We start from the raw sequence: 18,166 nt of genomic DNA, 5'->3' as shown, positions 1-18,166 counted from the left end.
GATAAGATATTCAAGATTACACCAAGTATACAAATAGAACATGTTCCAATTTTATACTATTACAAAAAATCTAAGGAATCTCATCATTTGAATGATATAAGGTTGATTTCATACGGAAACAAAAAAAAAATCCAAAAATTAACATAGAATGATGAGGATTTAAACACAATATTTCAAAATTTTATGGATTACATAGAGATTTTTTAAAATTTGTCATACTACTATTAAAATCAAATTTCCATGTGTTAAGAGCGAGATTATGTCCAAATATATTATGCAACATGAGGCCTTTTTATCATAATACAAAGGGTCATGTATAGTTTAACTTAAGCATACAATTTAAACGCAGAAGGATTAAATTAGACTTGACACAGCAAAAAGAGTACGTCCAAATTTACAGAAAGTGATAAAAATAGTCCTTAGCTCACGGAAAATTATAAGATCTTAAACAGTTCACAAGTACCAACTTGATGGCACACATGACTTTCACTTGTTGTGATAAAATTGGTAAATTTTTTGGTGATTGAAGAACCAAAAATATTAACAAGTGTTACCTAATAACATTGTACCCGAAAAATGAGGAACGAGGTTAACTTGGAGGTGTAGACCCTTATAAGTAAAACAATTTAAAAGCATTGTATAAATATTAGGAGCACCCATACAACATGTTAGTAGTGGAAGTTGACCTCTTAATCATATCAAGTGATCTTCCAACAAATTTCAGACTTGCATCTATTAGATTTTTTCCTTAGTTTGGTTCCCATTATTATTAATCACATGAACCACTGAATTCTTTCCGCAAGCGATGACCACGGCAAAGAAAGCTAGCTGCAATTAGATAAAGTAATCTCAAAACTTATTTGAAGACTTATGTGACGAATGACTATGAAGCTGCCACTACAAAGAATTATACATTTGGTCCTTCTATTAGAAAGCTCTAATCTTTAGTCAGATTTGACATGTCATCTTGTTTGAGAAATTTTATATAATCAAGCAGTATATACTTTAAATTATAATTTCAACATCAAGTGAAGCATTGCAGTATATGTATACAACAACCACCACTAAACTACAACAACATATCACCAAAATATACAACATGAAAGTGGAAATCTTGAATATTCAAAAAGCAAATTCATGTCCTTGCACACGTGGTTGTAGAATTTTAGTGAAATTTATGAATTATGTAGAAAACATAAAGATGTAACATTCAGGAAAATACCGATACTTCTCTCAGCCCAACGACTACATGTATATAGATGATCAACACATTTATAAAAAGGACTTTATCCAAAAATTATAAGATTATCCAAAAATTATAAGAATTTTGAGAGTATGCCTTGAAATATCCGACAACAAGCTGTTAATATGTATGACACGAAACCTACATCTATATCTGGTCCTTGAAATTCAGCAAGCTCGTAAAGACTGCTAACATAAAGCTCCTGACATATCATTAGCTAAATATAAGATTCTTAAAAAATAATTCAAAAATAACATCTAACGGGTACCTTGTATCAATAACATGATTACAACAATTACATACCTCTTTGAATTTTTTTATGTTTGCCCCATTTTAGCAATGATATGGTTTATCACTTTTATAGAGGCCTTACTCACATACAATTTAGTCTTGTTGTCATGAAGCTCCTTTGGGAAACTTTGACAATATGTCAGTGTCTCCCTTTGTCTTTCTATCTGCCCCCTTCTATCGTCTGTAATGCTGATTCAACCTCTTTTGAAGAACAAAAAATTAGCCTATCAAATTAAAATCTTTTCCAGTAGTGTTGGGTTCACGATAATCTACACAATGCGATACTTTTATACCTCCGAATTTACTACATAAAATAAAAAACACGGGTGTGGATTCAAGTATCAAACTCTTAATTTTTAAAAAATTATTTGTGGAAATGAATATGAATTTGGACACCGATGTTGGAATCGACATATAACCTTCTCAGTGAAATTATACCTATTTTTTATATATTTTACATTTGTGAAGTTTCACCTTCTACAATTATATATAAACGCATATACTTAAAGTAGAAGTTATGATTCGACTAAGATCTTACACTCACACCCATGTCATGTCCAGTTGATACTCAATATTGATAGGAGGGCAAAACTGAAGAGTCCGAGTAACGAAGATTATATTTAAAAATAAGTGCATGTATACATACCAGAGGCATGATTTAAACTTGTCGAAATAAATTGGACTACCACTGTAATACTTCACATGTAATGGTAAACACTACATGTACCCTATTTTTTCACAAATGAAATGTCACCTCAATAACTGAAAAATACAAAGTTAAGAAGTTATAATTAATAACACAATCGAGGAATAATTTTACTACCAAAAAAAGGAAACAAGGAAATTACAGTGCACATTTGCGTTAGTGTTGTCATAAATTGAAGATATCAAAATTGAAATATAAGCTAGGTCTTGAGATTCTTCAAAGGATTGGTCAACTCTGTAACTGTCATAACAAAAAAAGCACAAGACATGCAAAAGTCTATACCAATGCTCGTTATTCCCTCTTCTACTTACTCTCTTTCTCCTCTATAACTAGACGTGGCAATTTTTAACCGAATCCAATAATCTAAACCAAACCCATCCATATTTATCGATTTGGACCAAGCTCATATCACATATTTCTATTTGGTTATGGGTTGGCTTAGGGTACATATTTTTTTTTTTTTTGACAAATATGGCTTATAGCCTTACAAATGAGTATATGTTCTAAGATATTCTCGAGGTGAGCCAGGGTAGGGTACATATTTACTTAAATTATATGTGCTAGAAATATGTGATACCCATGTTATCCATATTATCCATAAAAACAATAACCCAACATAACCCATTAATACATATACCGATATACAAACCCCTTCCATCTCTCGGAGATACACCTGTGCGAATATACATAGTAAAGTGAAAATATACACGGCAAAAAGAGTCATGAGTATCCACAAATCAAGAAAAGCTAGTTTATTGAATATTTATTTGTTTATTCTCATAAGACTTTCCCTTTTTGCAGATGGCTTCTCTTTTGTAGACCGATTTTTTTTTGTAGACCGATTTAGATAAGATTTGAGAACCAGCCGGAGAGATCTATAATTAGGCGTAAAATAAATATATTTATGAGCTACTCTGTTCTTGTTCATTGAGTGCTGATGTAGACATTTTTTTGAGATAAGGTGATATTTGACACAAAAAATATCGAGTTTGTGATTGTGGAGATGATAATCTCAATATTCACGTTTCAACATTGATAAGTCAGTGTAAGTCTTATCCATTTAATATGACTTTCTGTAGTATTACTCAAAAATTTTGGACACAATTGCAAAAAGCACCACAAAATGCTATATTTACAAATTTTTACAAATCCTCCTAGCACGTCAATATCCATGAAATTACTATGAGGGTCAATTGTGCAGTTACTGTTCAAGCGAGATACAAGCTGGATTGCTCGAGAAATCATTATCTTCATTTTTAATTTTAATATTATTTGTATTCAGTTAGTTAAGCAATCCGGAAACAAAGCGGCTAATTATTTAGCTCATTGATTTGTTTTTCAATATGGTTGCATGATTAGTTGGGAAAAGAAGAAAAAGTTAAAAATAGTTATATAGCGTGTTTGTTTAGGAGTAAAATACGTTAGAGTTATTTGATGATTTGTGTTTATTTTCAAGTAGAATACGTTATAATTAAGGATAAATATTATTTATATAATTATTTATTTCTAAAAGAATACAGAGAAAAGAGTTTTTTTGAGAATGACAAAACATATATGACCAGATCAAACCAAATTTTAGTAATACAAATTATATCCATGTTGACTTATTATAATATAGTATAGATTTTAAAGTCCACAAATATTCACAATCATTAAAAAATTAGAATGGATTATAATCTAAAGCAAATATCATTAAATTATAAATGTAATTTAAATTTCTGATTATTATCGAATTTTTCAATTTCTTTGATCAGTTTAAATTCTAATTAAATAATGTAAAATTCTAATATATTTTTCAAAATTTAAATAAAATACACATGAATTTAATAAATAAAAAATTCTTAAAATCCTAACCAAATAAATCTAAAAATAAAATCTATGATATCGACACTTTTGTACTCTTATTTTTAATGAAAATATACTTTCTTTATGAAATTACAAAAATCAACCACGCTAGATGTAAAAATATATTACGAGACAAAAGAATATGTGATGATAAAAATATATGTTAGAAACTATTTTATAAATTATTACAATATAATTTAACAGAAAACTCCTTATGGTTTAATATAATTTATTTTGACAACTATTAAGATTAATATTTATAATATAAACTCGAATAATAATATTCAGAACATAATATTATTTAGACATCAAATTTATCATCATCTTCTTTATTCACGTGCTAATATTGCTCTCTCCGTCCCCCTCATTTGTTTACATTGGGGGACGGGGGCTCGGCACGCATTCTAATGCTCTCGTAAAACGTAGTTCGGTAAATTATTTTGAACTTTTATTTCTTCTGTATAAAAATTTGATTTTTAAATTTTTATACAAAAAAGAAAAAATTTAAAAATAAGCTATAGAACTATGTTTTATATGCGCATTAAAATGCGTGTCGAGCAGTGTGAAAAAACTGTAAACAAATGAGGGGTACAGAGGGAGTATCATTTATCAGTGTCAGTATATCGAAGAGGATAAGCAGGGTGTTGAATCGCAGAGAAGATAGAAGAGACAAACAAACGATGGCTGCCTTGAATCTCTCTAGTCATTTTGCAGCCACACTCTCTTCCCCAAACTCTCCTGTAAGCAGCCCTAACTTCTATTTTTCATCGCTTAATTTATAAAAATTGAATCTTTTGCATTTTCATCGCTTAATTTTTAAAAATTGAAACTTTTGCTTCCGATTCAACAAGTTTGCAGCTCTCAGTTACATCTATGTGTGTGTATTTGCAGAGGTTCCAGTTTAATGCGCCTATCAGCTTTTCTATCAGGTCCCAGGTAACGATTTCTATCTCATTTCTTTCTTTTTTTTCTTTTTCTTCTTTTTTATTGGTACTTATTAATTTTCTTTTGTTTATGTGTTTATTAGCAGCGGCGAGTTTCACATAGCAGGAAAGATAGTGGTGGTAGTCGCGGTCGTAATAGCCCGGGAGTTTGGAGAAGAAGAAAATTGGTAATTTATTTGATTTCGTGCTCGTGTTGATGGCGTTGTTATTATCAATTTATCTGTTTCAGTTGATTGTTTTCGAGTTAAGTCCAAATCGCAATTACAGTTACTGCGTTGTTATTGTGATGACATATTTAAGGTGGAGTATGTTCAATTGTTACCAGTCAAATTTGCATTATTGTAAATCATGTTTAGGGCGGAATTTGGCTGCATTTGTCATAACTGATACTCTGAGCTTGCTTTCTAATACGTTGTTTGGCAAAAAATAGAACTTAGATATTTTTGATAGTAGTGGTATCGTGGCAGAAACTTATTCCGATGGTCGTTTTGCTGCTTTAATTCATTAATAGTTGTTTGTAGGAGAGAGCAGGGAATGGGGAGATTTATTCTTTGTACTCTATTAACTGAAAATTCCAAGAAGGCTGCCCTTCTACCATATTTTTGTCTTGTCTTCAAGCACATTTGAGGTACTTGGTTAGCATTCAGTTTTGAATCTTAAAATTCTATGAGAGCGTCAGTTATTGACCTTATTTCACACACACACATGCACACACTCTGGACTTGAAGCAACATTTCCAGGTTTAGGGATAATCATATGAGTATTTAGCACTAACTTATACATGATATTTCATAGTCCAAAAGTTACTTAATTGAGCTGACATATATTGGATTTTGAGAACAACCTTATTTTTAAATACTTTTACAATCACATCATGAGAACACTTAAAAAGATATCAACATATACCATTTGTTTGCCATGTACTTTCTGATTGTGGTAAGGTCTGAATTCTCACACTTGATGTTTAGCTTTGAGTTAACTGAAGTGCTTATTTGAAAATATTTTCTGTATCAGACAAAGAAAGATGAGAATATGCAGTACAGTATGGAAAGAACTCCTTTTCTTGAAGAGCAAGTGAGGAAGATAAGAGAAGGGGGAGAAATTATGGCAATGGATATAGAGAGACTACTCCTTTCAGAGGAAAACCGCTTTGCTTTTGTAAATGGAGTTGCAGCCGAGGCTAAAGAGTATGTTGAGAAAAATCGAGATGATTATGGTGGTGAAAAGAAAGCCATCTTTCATGTCCTGAGTAATCGCATGAATGATGCTGGCATCTATCGTCCAGAGGCGTATGTAGTAGAAGACCCCTTCAAGCCAGGTCCTGGTTATCTTAGGGAAGAACTTTAGTTGTCTTATCTTTTTAGCGTAGTGTTGCGGCACAAATACTCTTATGACATATTATCTCCTACTTTTAATATGGCAGAATGGCATATTTGAACTCTGAAATGTTTTTTACTTCTAACATCATAGAATTTACATTGTGTATATATAGAGTGTAGCTCAATCACTTGCAAGCTGCAGCTTTCAAGACATTAGATTTTTAAGATAATGAGAAGCGAGACAAGGAGCTTGCCATTGTGCTGCCCACCGATCCTAAGGATCTATGCATATTTGATTCCCAGTAGTAAAAAATGTTAATTCTAGAGTTTTAGGGAAGTTTATGGAAAGGTGCATGGCTGAAGACTTGGAAGTTGGAACATCTCCAAGAGTAACCATAATTTTTGGAGTTTTTGATTTCATACTTCAAAGTCATTATCAGTTTATTTTTAGGGTTTGTTTAGTGTGTGCCCATGAGCACATGCAAGCGTTGTATATACAGGAATCCACCATTATTAAGATATGAGAGCCAATGAAAATCTTCCAAACATATAAAATGCCGTGCTTAGTGCGGGCACACACTAGAAAAACCTTTATTTTTATACTTCTTATTTACAAGTTAAAATCAACTTATTTATATTATCTACGTCACAATATTATAAGTTAACTTTATATTTATAATCTTAATTTTAGAAGTTAAAAACTTTTTCCACCAAGTTTCAATCTGTAAGAATGTATATGATCATATTAAAATATTATTATTATTACCAATTTTATATCTAATAAGTTATAAATGATCAATAATCATTAAATTTATTTAATTTAATAAATTAAAAATTAAATTTCATTTATAAAATAATTTTGTATTTATAAATAATAAATAATTTAATCACCGATTGGAAACTGATATTAGAAAGGACAAACTAACCCCTCATTTTGCAACTGATATAAAAAAAAAATAGGCTGGGTTGGTCGGGTTAAATATAAAAAAATACAACAATTACTACGTTCAATCTCCGTTCTTTCCTGATCATTAAGCCAAATTGTCATGGTCTCATGGATATCTAAATAGACCTCCAACACCACTTGATAAGGGAGTAATGTTAAGACATAAAAGAAATATTTATATTTAACACAAAATTTTAACTCCTATACCAAATAAATATTTAATTCTAAACTTTTATTTGATTATAAATTTTATGAAATATATTTTTGTTTAGATAAAAAAAAAAAAGGGTTGACATCTTTAAATACGTGCTAAATAATCAATAAGAGCATCATTTATCTCTCTGCACATTGAGCAAAAATGGCTGAAATTTGTACAGATAAATTTATTAGGGAACCCTGCCTATTAATGGAAAAGTGATTACTTGTTAATTTGACCAGTCCCAATGCAGCCATACAATATTGACCATATAATAGATGATAAGCCTATTCACAAGTCATCAGAGAATTAGCATCACCTCCTTGGAATTATAGGAGTTCAAGGTGCTGTGTTGCTTCAACTTCACTAGAGTGTACCATGCAGATATAGTTTGCATGCTTCACCCACTATTCTCTACACTACAAAAATTAATATAGAACTTGTTTCTCTTATAAGAACACAAAAGACATTCAATGTACAACTTCAGGGCCACTCTATAGAGCCAGGACTACAAATACTCTGCCTCACACAAGTGAAACTTAAATGATCTTTCAGCGTCATCAGAATACTGGACATTACAATATATAGAGTGCATGTCACCTCAAAACATGATTAAAAAAAGAAAGAAAAAGAACTGCACTTCATTAACAAGGAAGATAGAAGCACACAAGTTTTCACGGATGCATACACATGAAATCTAGCAAACCTACCCTAGGCTGACCATAATCAACCAGGAAAAATGCAAAATGAAGTGACCTATCTAAATATATGGATATACCAATGTCCTCCACATACAAAACTTAACAAGGTATGCAATCTAAATGCTGACGGACCTTAGACGGCTCGGACTGATGCAGGACACGACACTGACAGTAGGAGATAAGTAAAATTATATATAAAGATGGGCGATACAATGTGAAGACAAAAAGCAGGCATGCAATTCGACTTTGACGGACCTGATGAAGACGACTCGGACCAATGCAACACATGAATGATGAAACTGACCGAACACAGATAAGTGAAAGCATATAAAATATAAAATGGGTAATGAATGAAAATTTGGTAGAGCGTCTTTATGTCATGGAAGTCGTCCATTGTTTGTGCACATTCAAATTTGTACCAGCTGGAGAAAATGGCAGGACCAGCTCTCCTGAGGGCATCAGTTGTACCTCCAGATAGTTCATCAGGAAGAAGACGCCAAGAGGTCTGTCTATCCAGCAGTACACTTGCATTTCCATAACCCCTTTCCCCCCTCCAATTCAGAAAAAAACCCAAGTTTCCAGCACGGTATCACTAAATCAGTCATTTAATAACCATTACAGGGCATTACCCTCCATCTGCTGACAATGAAAGAACCCAATCTATAGTGCTGATGCATGAGTTAGTGACACATGAAAGACACCTTCTGCTGTTAGAAATGGCAATGACCTGACACGTGGACCCTGACTCGACAGACCCATATGCATGCACGGACTTCGAAATTAAAGGTAAACTATACCAAGCAGACACAGCAAGACTTAAACAGATATTGCACGTCTAATGGCTAACTGGGCCCACTCGGCAGATTCTTTAATCAAATTGTCCTCAGAAGTCAAGCATTCATCCAAAAAGTCTTTGCTCGACACTGATTGCTGAATCAACGCACCTGCACTGTTCCCAAGTGTATCGGCTAAATCTCCAAGGACGCCAATGGCAGTCTTCATCACAACATCATCCCTAACAACCAGTAGATATAATTAAATATTAGAGAAATATGTATATGTATGTATGATATGCGTGTGTATATACCATATGTGCTAAATTTCAAGACAATTTAGGTTATTTTTTAATGTAGTTTCTAGTTTTATTTTAAGGAACTTTCTAGTGGAGTAGGACCTTACACACACACATAAGAACCAAGTTAATGTTAGAACTTAGAGCCTATTACAAGAGCATCTCCAACCATGAAGACCCCTTTGCTAAAATTTGAGTTGGCATATAAAAAAAATATATATATATAGCCAAACTCTTCAAAAAATATCACTCAACCATACCGACCTCTTGTCTATAATTTTAGCCAACCTCCTATGGATGACTATATTTGTCAAACCTCTACAGGCCTGTAAGAAATCTGTAAGAATATTACACATCATTTATTACCATATTAAAATGATATATTGTATTTCTAACAATCTAAATATTAATAACATACTATTTTTAAATTATAGCCAATACCATCGAAACATAATGTCTTAGAGCATCTCCAATGGTAAAAACCCTTAACTAAAATTATCTAGGTGGCGTCTACTAATAGACATCTACGTGTCACTTTTAAAGATCCAACCCTCTCTCCACTTAGCAAAACATATAGTCAACCATATTTGGTTAGCTATATTTGTTGATCCAAGAAAGCTTTTAGATATAATTTTACATAAGCATGAATATAGATAATCTCATTAGAGTGATCATTGGTCCCCTTCGCAAAAAAATTACATAATCAACTTAGCCAACGAAAATAGCCAACCATTATACATATTACCCTTGAAGATGCTCTTACAGGTTCGGCAAATTTTACCTAATATCTTACAAATTCAATTTAGCCAACGATTATAGCCAACCCCTTTGGAAATCCTCTAAGCCATTAGATAATATTATGTGGTTGAAATTGTGATTAGAAATTAATTATATATTACATATACTTATATATCATGTATATACATGTTTAAAGAAGCACAATAAATGATATATAAAGCAAACTTAAATACTTTCTATAGCCAATGCAATTTACAAATATTAACAATACTTTATTTCCCTAAAATATACGGATGTAGTATATTCCATCCAATAACTAATGCATGATATAATTCAAATTAAAAAATTTTGTACCGTATTTTTAGAAAAATACCTATTTAGAATATTGTTAACTAAGAATTTTTTTTGTTAATAAAAATGGTCATAATAAGATATAAAATACTTGTATAGTACATTATATATTGTCTTAATGGCTGTACAAAAAAAAAATTGCTACTATACATTCTATATTTTAGATGATAATATATAAAAAATCTAGTGATACTGATGCAGAACTTTTATAAAAGTGATGACGCAAAATATGAATATAGCTTAGTACTACAATATATTTTAAAAAAGTAAGTACATCAATTAAATATGAAAGAAAATATATAATTATATTAACTTATGTAATGAAATACAACTTGTACATTTATTACTCATAATTATGATTAAAGGATAATATGTTAAGATATTTAAATACTTATTAAATCTTGGCCATTAGTCTTATCTTAATCTAATGGATATTATGTGGTCTAAGTTCTAACTTTAAATTTAGTTCTAATTTGAACCCAACCCTATATATGCATATGTGGGTGGGTGTGTGACATTACAAACGAAGTCTGGGAAAACAAGAGGCAGAGTAAACTAACATATCTTTCTCCATATAAATGCTATCCAAGAACTGAAGAATATGCGGTGCATATGGAATCAGCAGCTGAGTTTTAGGAGAGTTCTTGAAGCCTTGAAATATCCCAGAATAAGCCTCCAAGATACCATTTCTCAAAAGATTTGTGTACTCAATCATTTCGTCATCAGCACCAGAGGTGTGGGCAGACAACTCGGCTGCACTCTGAAGCATTGGCATAGCATACATCAAATATTTCTCAAAATTCTCTCCTATAGCCAGTGCTATATCACCAAAGCATGAAAATATTGGAGGCTTTACAGACCGGTGCAGCTGGTTGCTAGATAGGTCCTTCAGGAGCTGGGTCATAATACCATCACAGAAGGGCAACACCTTGTCCTCCAACGCCCTGCATATATCACCCACCACCCCAACTGTGACTGCACACACTTGATACTCATCATAATTCTGAAGGCCCATTTCCACATACTTGTAGAACTCTGACATGTATTTTAGGAAATCAGGGCCTGTTGCATATGCGAGGGCCCCAATGGCAAGCATAGCTTCCTCGTGCACAGTTGCACTTCTGCAAGCAAAAACCCGGAGGAAAAGATTCATTATCTGATCTGCATACTGCATTAAGGCATATTTAGTTTGTTCTGATGCTCCAAGCTTCTGAATAATTACTTGTAAGCACCCGCAGAGAAGACCTTGTAGTTCATTCTGCATCTCTCTCTCATCTGAAAAAAGCTTCTGTACTTGGGCCTCAAGAGTATTGTGAAGCTCCATCATAATGACAGGAATTAGTTGCATCACCAAGGGGACTGTTTCCTCAGTCGAACAACGCACCACTTCATTCAACGTCTCATATGCAGCAGTCCTTAAGCGAGACTCCCCAGCGTCTTCTCTATGGGAGACAGTTAGAAGGGCCTGAACAATCTCCTGAAAATATGGACCCAAAGGAGAGGACGAGCCCACGTCCTCAAAACCTTGTGCAAGAAAATACAGAGCACCACAGGCCTTCTCTGCGACATTTGGAACATCCTTCATGCTTTGGAGAAGCACCGTAATAATCTGTTGGCAGTTAGCCTGGTTGACAATAGGGGTCTCCATAGATGAACCATGAAGGAATTCAAATATTCTCCCAAGTGTCCAAGCAGTTGTGTCCTTCACATGGTTGTTGGGGTCCTTTGTTAATGCAGTGAGCATGAAATTCAAAGCAACATTGACAATAGGAGTTAACTTGTCAGGAGAAGGACCCTCCAATATTGAACCAAATGCATAAGTGGCTGCCTCTCTCTTTCTCCAGTCAGAATTTTCTATATGTTCTTGAATGAATGGCATGACAAGAGGTACAATATCATCTCCCACTGTCCGTGCAACCAAACCAAGGCAGGTTCCCCCAGCCATAGCGAGATTCCAGGCACCTTCATCCTGGTCTTGATCTTCTTCTTGCTTAAGAAGAGTTTCCAACAACAAAGGCACAAGGGCTGGAAGTGCCTGCTTGATAAAATAAAAGCAGGGAATATCCGAATCTGCAACAGTAAAATCACCTCCATATTCTTCTAGAATATCGATCTCCTCATCACATATCGAACTCCAAAATTCCATTGCTTGAAGAGCAACAGCCTCTTCATCTTCCCTTACAGCCTTGGCCGAAATGTTAAAGATGTCCTGAATATAAGGAGCTAACTTTTCGTAATACGTTGATGAGATGGAAACCAAACACTCATACGCCGCTTGTCGAATCTTCACTTCTGGGGACAAAGTTGCCTCACAAACGACTCTCATAATATAATCACGCTCCATATCATTGGTAAAATTTGCCTGAGCAAAGCCAAGAGCATTATATAGTGCTCTGGTAGCAGCAAGCCTCACCTCATTATTCCCTTCGGATGCATTCATACCCTGAACAACAGCCGTAAGTATCTTATTTACCTGATCTTGCTCAACAACATCTGGAGAGACTTCTTCACACAAATACCCAAGTGTTTCTAGAGTGGCTTGCTTGACATGTACAGGAACCTGATGAATGTTTCCCAGCAGTGATACTATCAACTCAGGCCAATGTTTCTGCGGAAGCTCAATGCCAGCAACCTTAGCAATAACTTGTGATGCAGTTGATCGCGCATCAGGTACAGGGGAAAAAAGTGTCTTGAGCAAACATGTCTTGATCTGCTCCTTGACAACCACATCAAGTGACAGCCATCTTTGGACAAGCTCAAACTTTCTATGCTGCTCCTTGGCATCCAATGCATTTTTAAGAATCAAACCTGCTAATCTACGACTATCAACAGGTTTTTCATCATTAGAAAGTTCCCCAGCTAGGGACACCAAAAAATTAGAGAGGTTCTGCTCTTGGAACTGCTTCAAATTTTCTTCTGCCTGCTTCCTCACTGTCCCATCCGCTGATTGTGCATTTAATAGAATATAGGTGATCTCTGTAGCCATATCTTATCTAAAGAAATTAAACAGCCCACGCGTTCAGAAATTTAAAACGACTTAAATAAGCGTACAGAAAAGTTAATATTACTAATATCGGAAAAAATAATACATTAACATGAATAATACATATAACATGCTAAAAAGAACTCAATATAGTGATAAATTCTCTTTAATTGAACATATTGGTTTATTTATTTTTTTTGCCAAATATCAGGACACCTTCTCCAATCCCTTTACTAACATATGAAAGAAAATAGAACAATAAACCATATTCCTGACAAAAATAAACCACACGGGCCACTATTTCCAATGCTCCCCCCATACCCACAATCAGCGGCGAATTAATTATTCAGCCGTTCAACTCATGGTTCATTAAAAGCACATGTTAACTAGTTCTGGTAAAGAGTAAAAATTTAAATAACTAGCTCAAAAAAATACATAAATTACTAAAACTGTAACAGTCTACAATCAATAAGGTTATTATTGCATGTGCACACACTATCATCAGTGATGTTATTACTATCAGCGTGGAGCAACCTATTACCTAAATGCAGAAGTTAGTTCAGACGCCCAAATATAAACAAATAGGGCAGAGCTCACACCTCCATATTAACAACAGAATATGCTAGGTACCCCAAAAAGTACTCCCAAATTTTTTCCCCCAGACATAGTTGGCAATATATGATTGATTCCGCAGACTAATAATAAATGGACCCCCTGTATGCATATAAACCATCCACTTAAAATTAGCCATATGTGTCATTTTGGGTTGTTGTTGTTGGGGGGGGGGGGGGGGGGGGGGGAAGGAATTTGGAAACAGAATTTGGGGTAAGCATTACTCATTAACAAAAGATGTCGCAATTAATAAAACCACGTTAATATCCTCTTTAAGCAGAAACGATCATATATCAAGCTCCAAAACAACAAAATTCGCATCAAGTGAACTATAAATCATCATTACATATTCTATCTGTGGTCAAACAGTTAATCTAAAAAACATATGCAATCTAACAAGATATGCAGAACAAGCAACTGATCGATTTAAATAATAATTGATAATCAGATGAATATACAAATAGATCCACTACTATATAAACAGTTACGAAACCCTAATTACAAGTACGATGAGCAATGAATCGAAAATGATTATAGGTGATACATAATTACGAGCTTCGGTGAAATATAGTCGGAGAAACGTACCGGAAAAGCAGAGCGGCGCTTGAAACCCTAGGAAAGGGGCACGGAGTAGGAGTGAGTTGAGGCGATTTTTTAATTTTTAGAGAGAGAGGGGGAACGCGTAGGCAAAGAAAGCAAGTAGACTTGCATAATTGTACTTTACATAATGTAACAGCTCTTTATCTAATAATCTGCGGCATTATTTAGCAAAAATATAAGAATAATATTTGACATTAGTTTAAAGGTGTCATGATCACACGGTAATCAATTCTTTTAATTTTATTTAGATATATGATATTTATTGATGGAGATTTTTTTACATGCATAATATCATTATTATTATTATTAAGATTATAATTAATACAAAATTGTCATCTAATTGAACAATGTTTGTCAGTATGTGTTATAAACATACACTAAATTGCTGTGTTATAAACATACACTAAATCGGTTGGTTTAAAAGTTATTTGTTGGATAAAAAGTTTAGGCACCCGTACATTCCCATATATATATAACGCAACAAACTATCAATTTTATTTTTCGCTAATCCTAGATTTTTGATAAAAAAAAATATATAGGATTATGATCTTTTTCTACGGAACGAAAAAATCACTAATTCTAAAAATTTCAATTTCAATTTTTAATATACGTATGATACGGCATATTATCAAATACTTTTTTCCATTCGATGTCATTAATTCTTGATTTTCGATATAAATATAGCAGACAACGATAAATTTTCAGCAAAATTATCACTAATTCTAAAAATGATATAGCAAAATTATCACTAATCACTAATTCTAAAAAAGATATAGCGTCTGGTGATTTTCTCTACAACAAGTATGTTAATTACACCTCATTATTCTGGACCATTATTTCAAGTTTTTAATATAAATACGAGCCCCCTTCTATAAATCATGGATGGATGTTATGTATTATTAATATTTCTTTTTGTCATAATAAATTGATTTTAAAATGTTGATATAAATATAAGGTGATTAAACCAAATAATCAATTTAAAAATTCTACATTTTACCTAAATATTGTCAAGTATTTGTTACCAATAATGAGTTTGGACTAATTACTTTAATATATAATAGAAAATATGAAGAAAGAAATCCATTTGACGTTGATAATTTTATCTCTTTAAATACTCCTAAAATTTAAAATTTCAATATTTTTGCAATACAAATTGTACAAGAAAAATTACACAAAAACAACAAATGATAAATTATGCGTTCTTCTCTATATATTATTTGGTAATACATATGATTTAATATTAATTCATAATCAAATATTATTACGCGTTCTGCTCTGGACATTGTATCCTCTTAGATCAGAGTAACTTAGTTGAAGAACTTCTTAAACTCAAGTCAGATTTTTCATACATGTAAATAACATTTTTAACATAAAAAGAGAAGATAGTGCCTCGGGAAAAACTAAGAATGATTACAAGTTAGGAGAGGACTGGCGTATAGAATCTATGAAGCAATGAGATTATTTCATATTTTCTTTTATTCCTATATTTCTAGTTGTTGTGAACCAATCAATCTGTCAAACTTGAGTTGTGATATCATGTTGAGAATCGGTCCATCTAAAATCTTAAGGTGTTGGTCAAAAGTGTCAAATGAATCTTATGTTATATTTCAACACCAGTGTAACTTAGTTGGGGAGTATAATAAAATAGACGAAGGAAGCAATGAGCCTTTTCCCCTTTTTGGAGGATATGTTTTTTTTATACCGCAAATATAGGGTGGGAGAATTTTATTAATAGTACAATGTTTACTATTTTTCACATAGAATGTTATTTTTTATTCCTTCCAAATATAGAAAATTAGAACAATCTCCACACAAAGAAAGGTGAAGGTATGAAAGGCTTATGATCTTAACATTCTATGTCGAAGTCATCTTCCGTGATTTGCAAAGATCTCATCTCTCAAAAAAGCTTGGAGATGGAGGAAAATTCAAATTCTCAAGCATCAAATGAGGGAAATGATCTACCAAATTGGGTGGGAATGAACGTCGCCTCTGCATTCTTCGCGTCCCTGGAACACTTCTCATGTGTGCATGTAAACACAATAGACACCGACGATGAAGATGATGAAGAGGCTGACAACACTCTCTTGCTCACCATTCTCCCTTCTCCTAGTGCTTCTTCATCGTCCTTCGTCACTGCTGAGTCCCCTCGCTCTGTCTCTGAGTGAAAGATCTATCAGATTTATTTTCACATTTTGCAATGTTTACATTACAACTTAGCTGATGTCTTTTGATTTTGGTAGATGTAAATCCTTGATTGGTATGTAACTTAAAACTAATTAAAAATAAAATCAGTTTTGATTTGTTGCTTGCATTTTCATGCTCTTGTGTTCAACTTTTTCTCAATTTCTCATAAGTTTGCTATGCATCGCATTCTTAGTGTTTTTATTTCAGGCTCATCCAAATTTACAGGATCAAGAATCTCGATTTATAGGAAGTATCATGATGATCCAATAAGAAGGATTTCAATTTTTCCCACAATATCTGGGATTGAATTTTGTCGAGGTCATGGAACAAAATTTCGGAAATATATATGTATATTATTTCAAAGCAGTTTCATAATTTTATTAAATTTATAATAATGAAAAATTCAATATTTTCTTAAATTGTCTCCGCATGCTTCATTGTTATATCCGATCACCTAATATCATAGTTTCAAAAATCACCGATTAATCGTTACAAAATACCGTGCTGATTCATATATTTAAATCGGGTTAATCACAATATATTTTGTTAACACTAATATAATAATTTGATGAATTTAATATTTTTATATAATTTTAATATATTAATTAATATTTCTATTAATTAGTTCGATTGATTCATGATTATCTAATCAATAACTAGACATTAACTTAACTGATTAAATATGATTTACGATGAATATGTCAAACTAACTGCACTTATTTTTAGACTACAGTTAGTTGCAATTGCTATTGAATCTGCTGCGCGTGGAAGGTTTGACGAAGTACCATTTCATTTAATTTCGCATAGTCCTTTCTTTGGCAAGTGAATCATGGCACATAAAGGTTCATTACAGTATGTCTTGTTCAGCTTCCGCACTTTGGTCGTTGGTTTCTCGATAAAACTCTCTGACGTCGAAGATCTCACGAGCAGGATTGACGAATTTCTCTCAAGTGATTAGGCGGGGACAGGGAAGATGCATCATGGATTGACATATAGTGCGACTTGTCAGATATATTGGGTCATACGCGATTTCCCCGTTCTCTCCCCCGATCGAGATATCCTCTGTTTCGCTCAAAAAATATTAATCGAGAGAAAAGAAAAGAAAGCTAGTGAGTATACCTCGCCTTACAGTAGAGATACTACGTAACCTCACAGCTATGCTAATCAAGTACATCTATAGTTGCTTCTTTCTTTTTCTTTCTTAGGTGTTCTACACTACTTCGGCTTCTGGTTCACTCTATACAACTCTGCAATCAGCTCTTTTGAATATACGCTACTTCCCCGCATTGCTAACTGACGATAGAATTAGCGTTATGTCATTCCTACAAGTGATCCCCTATCCAGGATCGGAAGAAGTGATATATGAGGACTTTGAGTTCAAATATAATATGTTTCTTTCCATTCCTCGTGAGCCACTTATTTCTCCGAAACAAGA

At 33.1% G+C, this 18,166-nt stretch overlaps 2 protein-coding genes across 3 annotated transcripts; one reads left to right on the top strand and one right to left on the bottom strand.

Moving 5' to 3' along the window:
• Positions 1 to 4,667: 4,667 nt before the first annotated feature.
• Positions 4,668 to 6,475, top strand: LOC108216557 (protein PLASTID TRANSCRIPTIONALLY ACTIVE 7). 2 transcript variants are annotated; one of them, XM_017389351.2, is made up of 4 exons: positions 4,668 to 4,825; positions 4,977 to 5,021; positions 5,116 to 5,196; positions 6,044 to 6,475. In XM_017389351.2, the coding sequence occupies exons 1-4, from the start codon at positions 4,766 to 4,768 to the stop codon at positions 6,374 to 6,376; spliced, it is 519 nt and encodes a 172-aa protein (XP_017244840.1). In that variant the 5' UTR covers positions 4,668 to 4,765; the 3' UTR covers positions 6,377 to 6,475. The 2 variants fall into 2 exon arrangements, with proteins under 2 accessions (XP_017244840.1, XP_017244839.1); XM_017389350.2 differs by having other exon boundaries at positions 5,113 to 5,196.
• A 1,640-nt stretch (positions 6,476 to 8,115) lies between these two features.
• LOC108218588 (importin subunit beta-1) lies at positions 8,116 to 14,681 on the bottom strand. Its single transcript, XM_017391590.2, has 3 exons — positions 14,533 to 14,681; positions 10,913 to 13,345; positions 8,116 to 9,206 (listed from the first exon to the last, which is right to left on the bottom strand). The coding sequence occupies exons 2-3, from the start codon at positions 13,336 to 13,338 to the stop codon at positions 9,008 to 9,010; spliced, it is 2,625 nt and encodes an 874-aa protein (XP_017247079.1). The 5' UTR covers positions 13,339 to 13,345; positions 14,533 to 14,681; the 3' UTR covers positions 8,116 to 9,007.
• Positions 14,682 to 18,166: the final 3,485 nt, after the last annotated feature.

Source organism: Daucus carota, chromosome 4 (genome assembly GCF_001625215.2).
Source record: "Daucus carota subsp. sativus chromosome 4, DH1 v3.0, whole genome shotgun sequence".
In the NCBI taxonomy this organism is placed as follows: Eukaryota; Viridiplantae; Streptophyta; class Magnoliopsida; order Apiales; family Apiaceae; genus Daucus; species Daucus carota.
The sequence above is the reverse complement of the archived record's forward strand: the minus strand, read 5'-3'. Positions and strand labels throughout refer to the sequence as shown.

Bases quoted from the DNA above. Each gene is read 5' to 3' on its own strand.
- LOC108218588 (XM_017391590.2), bottom strand. From the start codon at position 13,338: ATGGCTACAGAGATCACCTATATTCTATTAAATGCACAATCAGCGGAT. The intron at 9,207-10,912 runs GTTAGTTTACTC...ACTGGTTGTTAG, and splicing joins ATTTATATGGAGAAAGATAT to GGATGATGTTGTGATGAAGA.
- LOC108216557 (XM_017389350.2), top strand. From the start codon at position 4,766: ATGGCTGCCTTGAATCTCTCTAGTCATTTTGCAGCCACACTCTCTTCC. The intron at 4,826-4,976 runs GTAAGCAGCCCT...GTGTATTTGCAG, and splicing joins TCTCTTCCCCAAACTCTCCT to AGGTTCCAGTTTAATGCGCC. The intron at 5,197-6,043 runs GTAATTTATTTG...TTTCTGTATCAG, and splicing joins TTTGGAGAAGAAGAAAATTG to ACAAAGAAAGATGAGAATAT.